Below are 9,825 nucleotides of genomic sequence, written 5' to 3'. Positions count from 1 at the left end.
TTCTCTTGGCAACTTGCTTGCTATCAACATAATGACCAAGTTAGTTATTGCAGGAAATGGGCTAGAAATGTGAAGATGACCTGCTCTCATCTTGTGTCTTTCATCATTGGCTCTCCAAAGGGCATCGCCTCCTAGACAAGACTGAAACTGCAACTTTCACATAATAAGGAAGGGTAAGTGCACTGTGATAGATGCACTTCTGCAGGTTAAAAGGAAAAAAAACCCAACAAACTCCTTTGCTTTACCTTGATTAAAAAAGGACGAACTGGTAAAAGGGTCACAGTTGGCCTTGCAAAGGACAAAGAAAACCACAAAGATGAGAAAAAAAGCTTTTAGCAGAAGGCAGGCAGGCATGAGCTGCCTGTGCTAGAGTGACAGTTGCAGAGACTGTCTGCATTAGAGGCAACCAAGCCTTAGAAATAAATACTATTTCATACATTTTGACAACTGTAACCTAAAACTTGAAGTTCTGTGTTTATATTGGTTTTGCTTAATAGGAGAAAGATTTGCCTTTGCCTGAGGTTAATAGTGTTCCTGGGTGGCTAAAACTGGCCACAAGGAAACACACCCTTTTTCTTTTTCACATTAATAAAGCTTTTAACATGTTTCTGGCAAATTGGCAAGAAAAGTGCGTGTAACTCATAATTGGTGATTTAAATGCAATCACGAACAAATAAATGCCTGTTCAGATCTCATTATTTATGGACTGAAGCTGCTTTAAGACAAAATTACTCTTTTTTTGGGCACCAGCCAAGCATAAACATTTATTAAGTCTTAATTTTAATCATAAGCTGCAAATGTACTGTGTCTCACACAGTGCTGCCTATTTGGAAGCACTATATTTTATGGGAGAGTATGTGAATTTATTGAAACCTGACACGGTTCTGATGTAAAGGTTCATACACCTTTATCTCAGGAGACGGCAAATCATTATCAGTTTGCAGGGCCCGAGCAAACAAATTAAAATAAAACAGAGATGAGTTGCAAGAGACAATGGGGCACACATCTTCTCTTTGGACCAGACGATTATTTAATTCTTCAGTACCAGAATGAGTGTGTGACACAAAATCTTGCCTGACACAAAATCTCTTCTCTAGCTGATGCAAGAATGCACTTGTCAGTTGTGTTTAACTTCAATATTGTTGAGCACTGCAATAGAAGGAAAAAGTTCTTTGTTTGATCCAAACAAGGTATGGGACTTAGAATGGTTGTGTTTACTGGTACAGTGGTTGTGTCTACAGGCTTACCCAGTTCTGTAAAAGGCTGAACATTCTGGCTGTGAGCCAACAAAGTACTTAAATACTTGCTTAACTTCTGAATAATAAAAAGTTCACATGTTCTTGCAATACAGGAACCAATCCCACTTATTACTTCTTATATAAAATATGCAACTTTCAGTTTCAAGAGACACATCCTACAGAGCAGAAAAGCATGTGACCTTTTATGCTCAGGAACAACTTGCAATTAGCTAGAATATTTCTTTTCATATTTATGCCGTATTTTCTTTTTTCATATTTTTGGTATTTTGACGTCAAGTATTTTAAATAATTTATATTTGTGTGATGTCCTCAAATAAAATACGATTTCTACAAGGCACAAGTGGAAATTGCCAACAAAGCTGTCAGTCAGTGATTGCTGTGATAATGGGTGTTTAGATGTGGACTTACCCAGTAGCAACTGAAATGGACCCTACAATTATCTCACACTGAGCAAACCTCTGGCTGCTCGTAGTAATTCAACTATTCCCAGCCAAAGACCAGTTAAAGAATTAGCCCTGGGGTGAGAGACCACATAACGCATTACAAATCACCTGCACCTCCCCTTCTCTCACCAAACACAACTTTCAGCTTCAGACAGAAGATGAGTACCTCCATCTGATGACAGACTCTCTGACCATTAGTTCCCCAGAATGACTCTTGTTCCCCTTTAACAGTATTCAACAACACCAGAAGAGTTTTCCAAATCCCTGCACCTGAAAGACCATCAGCAGCTGCTACAGACAAATGTCAGACAAATCTTGGGGTGGTATCCTTGTTACTAGAACAAGAGTTATATGCTTCAGTCATGTTCTGGCAGGTGAAATTAGCAATCAGAACCCCCAAAGGATCCTTGTGCTGCCCACTCACGGACAATTTGAGAGCAATGATGTTTCCTTTTCTGAACTATCTCATTTCAAAACCAAGAGCAACCTCCCAAGCACCAGAAAAACAAGACTCTTCCTACCTCCTCCAGGGCTTTGGCTGCCATGCCCATTAACCAGCGCCCCTGTGCCACCTTTATCAGAGAGCATCTGCAGAATCCCACATTCTCCGTGAAGACACAATCTGTCACTGAAGTCCGTCCCTCTGCTAAATCCCACAAGCAGATCCTCTGGTCACGACCCTGACTGTTACAGTAAAAAAAGTTATCCATGAGCAGCAGATCTGAGAAAGCCTGGCTTCCTGCAGGTTAGTATCTCAAACTCGGGTCTTCAGCATGCAGAGCTTAGTACAGTGTCTGTGGGGGCATTATGAGGGGGCACTCAGTACCAGCAAGACAACAACCCTTCTCCTGACTGCAGAAGGAGGTTCAGAAGTTACTGGGAGGAGGAAGGACCTGAGTCAGTCGCATACACTGCAGTCACAGTTAGCCATGTTTCCCTGTGAAGAAACTTGATCAAACACAGTTATGCTATTTATGTGTGCATACATATTTATGAAGTCTCATGAGTAGTTGAACATGTTCATAATAAAAGTACTTACATTTTACTGTTGAGTAGAACTAATTTAAAAGGAAATAAAAGTACCCAGAGTAACACATTTAACACTCTCTCACCCTAGCAATGAAATAGAAATGTCAGGCATGTTGACAGCTGACAGACAAATAGGAAGACAACAAAGACCGTATCAAAGATAAATAAAAAGCTACAGTTATTCAGCAGTCAACTTCCCGCAGCCACAGGGAGGGCACAGGAGACTGTTAAGACCACGTACATGTGGAGACATAAAAGGAGAGGGACTGGCAATGCAAAGAGTAGTGGGAATTAAACAATGAAACACTGCAGATAAAACATCCAAAGCCAGAGAACCAGCGGCTGCATCGCTGAGGTACTAGTGCAGCTCACACAGAGACTCCTCTGCACACCTCTCTATCCCACAGAAAGGTCTCTTTGTTGGCCCCAGACAGTAAGACCAAGCAGGCCAGGCAAAGGGCGCAACATTAATTGCTACACGTTTATGTGATCCCACTGGCTCTGCAACAAACTCCACTGTGGAGAAGCTCCAAATCCACAAATTACAGTAGCAGAGAATATGCGTCCTCATGTTATCACCTGGGACAATGAGTCATCAAAAGAATCTTATCCATTTCATATTTTAATTAACCACCTGATGGAAACGTGAAACCAAAACAGAGGTAGATGCAGATCTGCAGACTGTTGGGACTTCTTCAACATCAATACAGAAACTTCCATCTGCTGTTCAGCTGAGTGACAAACTGTCAAAACATTTATAGCACTGGGCATATGAACAATGTAGGACTGCCAAAAATTGTGATTTAGCTTTAGAACGGAGAAACAAAAAATACGGGTAACTGCTGTCCTAAAATTGCGCTGCTGTGTGAACTCTTACACAGCAAAAATAGAGGTATGGAAGAACACTACAATTACACAAACAATGCTCATTCAGTATGATTTTATGGGGGAGAGTGTTGATAATTGTACTTAAGCAGATAACAAATATAAATGCTAATGAGTTCCACTGTATATTATAAGAGATGTCTTCTCCAGATACACGTGTCAGAACACCTCCTAGTCATACAGACACTTTGGCATCCACACTGGATCACCTGTCTAATCCAAAGTACACAAATCTTCCCGACGTTCCCTTGCTAAACGGAGACCAGAAGATATTTTGCAAACAAAGCAAAGGCGTGTAACTCAGCGTTCTTGCTCATTTTCAGTCTTCCGTTCTCCATCTCTGATTCTTCACTTCCTTCTTTACCTTTTCTCCCTCTTCCCTCTATTTATAAACTCTTTATATAGATTTTGATCTTCCCCGAAAACCAGTTGCGAAGCATTTGTCATCTTCAAATCCAAGCGTATTTCCTCCAGCCAAAGACCTCACCTGACCTCAGCACAGTAATAAAGACGCAATGGACCCCAAGTTGTGACGCCATCACACATATAAAGAAATTAATTGTACCTTTTTGTTCTACATTTTTTCTGTATTTTTGTATTTCTGTACATTTCTGTATGTGTTGGAAAGACTTTCAGTGATCCCAGAAACAAGGATTTTTTTTCCTCTTTGTTTTTTTAATTCAATCATCAAAGAAACAAGAATAATTTCACTGTTTTTTGCCTGCTTTGCTAACCTGAGGAGCCTGTCTTTACCACCCATTGTCTCCACGCAGTAGACAGATTTTCTTCCATGGCCATCCAGTGCTGTGTCCACGCGGTGCGTTTTCAGGTTCCAGACATGGATAAGCCCATTCTCAGACCTGGCAAGTAAGGACAGATGCTTTTGGCATGACTGCTGCATACAGCACAATAAAACAATCTGATACTTTTCCTTTTTTTTTTTCCCCAAAACTGAGGTTGGATGGACAAAGATAACACCCCCATCATTTACCAACCATGCATTCTGTTGTTTTCTCTAGATACAATTTATCTAAATAATACACTTTAAAATTAAATGTCCATATGATTCTCAGCCAGAAATCCTGGTTTACTTACCCAGAGAAAAGAGTGGGGACATCAGGTTCTTGGCCTCCGCAGGAAAAGTGCAGTGTGTGGACTGCAGCACTGGTACCTCTGAGAACAAACTGTGGATCCGGAGGTGGCTGAGCCATCCGAGCAGTGAACTGGGGGAGTGAGAAGACGACACAGATAGCATAGAAGGTAAGGCAGTCTAAAGCGAAATTACAGCTTTAAATATCTTCTGATCAGGACATTTGCTTTTCCTGATCACTTTCCTCTTTGAATTATCATTATTGGATGTTATTTCTAGCTTCCTCTTAACATCGACTTATAAGCAGCTGTCAAATCTGCTCGTCCTTTATAATCTGCTGCATTTCTTTTTAAGCGAGGTAAGTGCTGAGCTGGCCACGCACCTCTTGTGCACTTGTAAATACAAAATTGTTCAGCTGTTCTCCCTGCTGCAAAAAACGAAGAGCCACAGAATGCAAGAAACTGGATACCCATAATAGTGGGCGAGCAATTTATCATTCCATTTAGCCCCTTGGCAAGTCTTTCCCCTTCCTCCCCGTAAAAATACTTGTGTGCTTTCCTCTCACAGCCATTTACAGAAAAGCATTGCAGTGAACAGACCAACTGAAAAGATGAGATTTGAGTTATGATCATTTTTACACAAGAAACCCATTACTCCCAAGTGTTTGAGTTTTTGATTCCAAGTACGGTTTCTTGAAAAAAAGAAATGTAGTATTTCACACTAACTTAGTGACTACTGTGTTAAATATTTTATTCCAAGGGGTTTGCAGTCCCCAAAGGATCAGTAAAGAGAGACAGATGCTTTCAGCTTTATGTCATTGGTTCCCATGTGGTCCAAGCCAGCACAGAACAGGACAAGTATATGGAGAAGGATGCCAACTGCTCCAACATGGCAAAGGGGAAGGACAATTTGTTATGAACTCACAGGGATAGTTTTTGTGATCTGGTTAGGCACACTCTTACTGAGCTGGTGCCTTCACCAAGAATTTCTATTCACATTACACCTTTGTGGGCAGTTGGGCACAAGCACCAAGGAAGGACAAGGACGATTTTCTGTGTTCTGACTTGCTGCAAATGATCTGCCAGAACTGTGCTGGGACAAGATAATCAGCAGGGTATTTAACTGTAAGTACAATTTGCAATTCACGGAAAAATGCATTACAACATGCATGACATGAAATATTTTCACTGTGGAAAGTTTTACTCCTTTATGTGTGACATTACTAGCTATGGCTGTGTTCCCGCTTCTTCCTTTCTGAGCTGGCCTCACAGCGAAGAACAGCTTTTGCCACCACAGATGTCAACTCGCACCACTCTCTCCATTCAAGTATGTATTACCCTGGGTTAAACAGAAAGTTTTCTAAATTCAGTAACGGAAGATCAGCAGGTGTTTTTCAGCAGAGGAATTGCAAAGAATCGGAACAGAGCACTAGCGCTACAAGTTACATGGTAAATTAAAACAGCTCAACTTTTAACTGCCATCTCACCTCAGTATCAGCTTTTGAGTTGTGTTTAATGGATGCACTTGCTATTGCACCTCATTTACAGGTCTAGCTTGAGTGTTTATAGATCATTAATCACCATGGTATCTATAGCTCCCCATTAAACAAAACTACTTTTTAGGACTAATGAAGAAACAGGATTCTTCAGCATAATGTGCAGTTCTCCCTCAATAGCACTGTGTAATTAGGTATGAAAATAGTGAGCTCAGTAGATAACCTCCATGTTTTAGTGCCCTGACTCATCTGTTTTATGATGTTGTCTGATGATCTAGACTCATGACAGGCTGGAGTAAATTTTCAAATGATTACGTGATGTACAGGTTCGCCCCCATGGTGAGATCCAGCTCCCAAGTGCCCATCTGTAACATGTTTCCCATGTGTCAGAGTTTTGTCACCAAAAGTCACCTCTTTGGGACACTACAGCTGTATGCTTTCAACCTCAAAACGACACTCTATAGAATCATGTAAATAAAAGAGTGGCTGGGCAGCTTGTCAGAGGAGTGGGGTCCCTGTTCACAGTGGAAGATCCTGGGTTACTGCACTGAGCAAGGAAGACAAAACAGAACTGAGTCAACCCAGAGGCTATCTGGGATTACAAGGCAGGTTTTTATTAGCATTTTTCTAATTACCGACACAGAAGTTTTTGCTGACAGACAGCAAGTGTGTGCATGGCTGTGGGAAGGCTTTTACCTGGCATGGAACAGACGCTACTAATGCTTGTCTTTACAAGGACAGTATTTCAGAAAAATCCTCAGACTGGCTACAGGAAAAAAAAAACCCACAACAACTGAAAACATTCTTTCAAGCTGTAAGCAAATAAAGTGATTTTTTTGCCCTCTGGAGCCTGCTTCTTTGCTTGTTTTTTTGCTAATCAAATATACAAATCTGGAAATTTGGCTTAATATTGAATCTATGTAATTTTTTATTTGGCATATGAAATAACTCCTTATCACTTCCTATCATGACTCGGCAGATGAATAGCAGTGTGACAGTATCAAGTGTGTCATTTTTCTTGCAGCAAGTGCTGAACTATAAAATTGCATCTGTGCTGTTGTCTTCATCTATAAGCTTGGACAAATCACTTAAGACCAAGATTTAATTAAAAGTTCTTAGGTACCTATATCAGCAGAAGGTCCCACGAGGTCACAAACAGATGGAAATTTGGTGCACTGGTGCCTCAAAAACTCCAGGAAGGCATCCTCAAAAAAACGACATTTAGCCTACCTTGAACTCACCGGGTAGCTCAGTATCTCTGCTTATAGGGATAATTAAATACACTGTGGTACACTGATACTAACACCTAACCATTATACCATGCTTCACTAAGCAGACAGCTACAGACATGCTAAATATGATGACTGTGCAATGGTTAAAGCCCCTGGGTAAATTTTTCACAAGTGCCTAAGTGATTTAGAAGCCTAAGACTCATTTTCACCTGAATTTGCAACCCTAAATCCCCAGGACTTTTTAAAGTTTCACCCCAGGTATCTGAAAACGAGTTCTCTAATTAGCACAACATTTATTTTCTTGTTAACTCCATCTAGCCTCAGGGAGACCAATCTGTTCTTGTTAACTTGGGATATCGCAGCAAATTTCATTAAATGAACTTGCTTAGTGTTTAGGCTGGTCGGAGAGCAAAATCTGGCTCAAGGGCTTGAACAAGCAAAGTGCAACCTACAGAAGAGAGTTAATTTAAAAGCATCTTAAGGCTTGACCATATGTTTGTCCGAGAGATATCCTCCTGTTATTACTCCTGCCTTTTATGAAAGGACATTAAAAAACATGAATCATTTTGCTTATGGCATTTGTTTGCAGGAGAGTATCACCAAGTAAGAAATGCAACACCTCATCATCATGTTCTTGGCTTTTAGAAGATGTTCCACTTTTTATTTCTTCCAGCCTTCTCTGTGCCGGTAACAGCTACCTCCTTCAGGGGCTGAGCTACACTCCGATATGATTCAGACAACTGTTCACAAGGTGCACTGCAAACCCTTGGGCTCCTGCAGAGGTTATAGTTGCTAAGTGAGCAAGAAGTGGAAAACCCAGCTAGCTGTTCAAATTACTGTTTCAATTAGCCAATGACTATGCGCACTACACGTTAGGTACTAAAAAGGGTTTTGGCTGAAAAATGGCTTCTACTAAATGCCAAATCAATTGAATTCCCTTCAAAATTATGTTGTTTTAAAGAACAATTCACTATTAATATCCTTCACAAAACTTACTTTGTCTAGGTTGCAATTAGAATAATCTTCAAACCATTTGAATGTCTCTGCAGTGGTATTCCAGTATCATCATTTCAGCATTTGATATAAAAACTTAGGCTTTTATTTAATGAGAGTCATTTAAAACATGTAAATGTCAAAAGGATTACCTTAGAAAAATCTCTCAGAGAATTAAAAACATTAACAGATTCCCACAGGAAAAATTCCAGCAGAATTCAGCAACTCTCCTGTTCCCACTCCTGTCACTTGTATTTCTATCACACATTGAAGCAAAAACAAATCGCTGTTAAAATATCATCCCAACATCCTCCTCCCCCCTACAAACTCTACAGTTCAGTTTGAGATACCAATGGCTCAAGCAAAGACAAGAAAAAATCCTCTTTTTCTCTCTAGGCTTATTTGGAATACTAAAAACTCAGTGGTAAAAGAGCTGTTTCAGGTACAGGAGAAATAAATCTCTCCAGGCATGCCTGGCAAACTGATTTGGGACTGACACCAGCAGGTGTGCAGACATAATTACTACTGCAAAATATTCAACACATCCAGGTGTGCTCACTAACAGCTAGATGAAATCCCTGTTATTTTTTGAAAATGCCTAGTCTACCAGGTGCCACCCTCCCAAAGGAAAAATCAGAGCAAAGAATGAGTTGAGAAAGAGGTGAATAAATTGTTCTTCCCCCTTTCCAGGCTGCTGCTTCTTCATTCATACAAAAGCCCTTTCTAGTCCGCACTTCTGTCTCTACCTGCACTCACACAAAAATTCTGTGACACGCTGCCACATTGTACAGCACAGCTCTAGTGCACGGCTGTGTTTTCAGAGTAGGTCATTAGCTGTAACTGCAGAGGATTCGGTGCAAGTAAGACTCCCTCAAATTAAGAGTGCAATGCAAACCATTTTGTTTATTCCACTACATTTATGATCTCTGGCATTAAAATACGGCAGGCAGCTCTTGCAGTAGGAGCTTTCCAAACAAACACAATATTCCCATGTTTCCAGCCTGTAACCGACTGCAGACAGTTGTGTTTCGCAGTGGTGAAACAGAACTATCCTCTGCCCAAGAGACGCCCTTATAACACGGCTGCCTGGAATACCACGGCCTTTCCTCCTGCAGCCAACTATTGCCTTAAGGGCTGCTGTGTGAGCTGCTTCAGTAGCAAAGGTAGATCAGGAGGGTCCCAGCAGTCCCCGATTCACCTCACTGAATTATGCCACAGCACAGCGGGACTTGGAAACATCTGTGACGTCCCTGGTTGACATAAAAGGCTGCATGGTTATATGGCACTTCCAGGAAGCGAAGAAGAGTTTAGCGCTACAAGAACTCATTTTATTCAAGAAGCATTTCTACACAAAATTAAAAGAGATGCCAGGCAAATCTGCACAAGTTGAATGTATTAA

General features: G+C 40.8%; 1 protein-coding gene across 1 annotated transcript in view; it reads right to left on the bottom strand.

The window, feature by feature from the left end:
* The window catches only part of GNB1L (guanine nucleotide binding protein (G protein), beta polypeptide 1-like), a 16,780-nt gene extending 11,953 nt beyond the window's left edge, over window positions 1-4,827 (bottom strand). The window contains exons 1-3 of the mRNA XM_010133600.1: window positions 4,712-4,827; window positions 4,351-4,476; window positions 2,224-2,386 (exon numbers count right to left, since the gene is read on the bottom strand). Of these exons, the coding sequence (XP_010131902.1) occupies window positions 2,224-2,386; window positions 4,351-4,476; window positions 4,712-4,827 (405 nt within the window). The remainder of the gene's footprint in view (window positions 1-2,223; window positions 2,387-4,350; window positions 4,477-4,711) is intronic.
* Between the last annotated feature and the right edge of the window lie 4,998 nt (window positions 4,828-9,825).

The sequence above is a fragment of the Buceros rhinoceros genome, unplaced genomic scaffold, assembly GCF_000710305.1.
Source record: "Buceros rhinoceros silvestris isolate BGI_N320 unplaced genomic scaffold, ASM71030v1 scaffold36253, whole genome shotgun sequence".
NCBI lineage: Eukaryota > Metazoa > Chordata > Aves > Bucerotiformes > Bucerotidae > Buceros > Buceros rhinoceros.
Note: the sequence above shows the minus strand (reverse complement) of the source record. Positions and strands in the feature narration are given on the sequence as shown.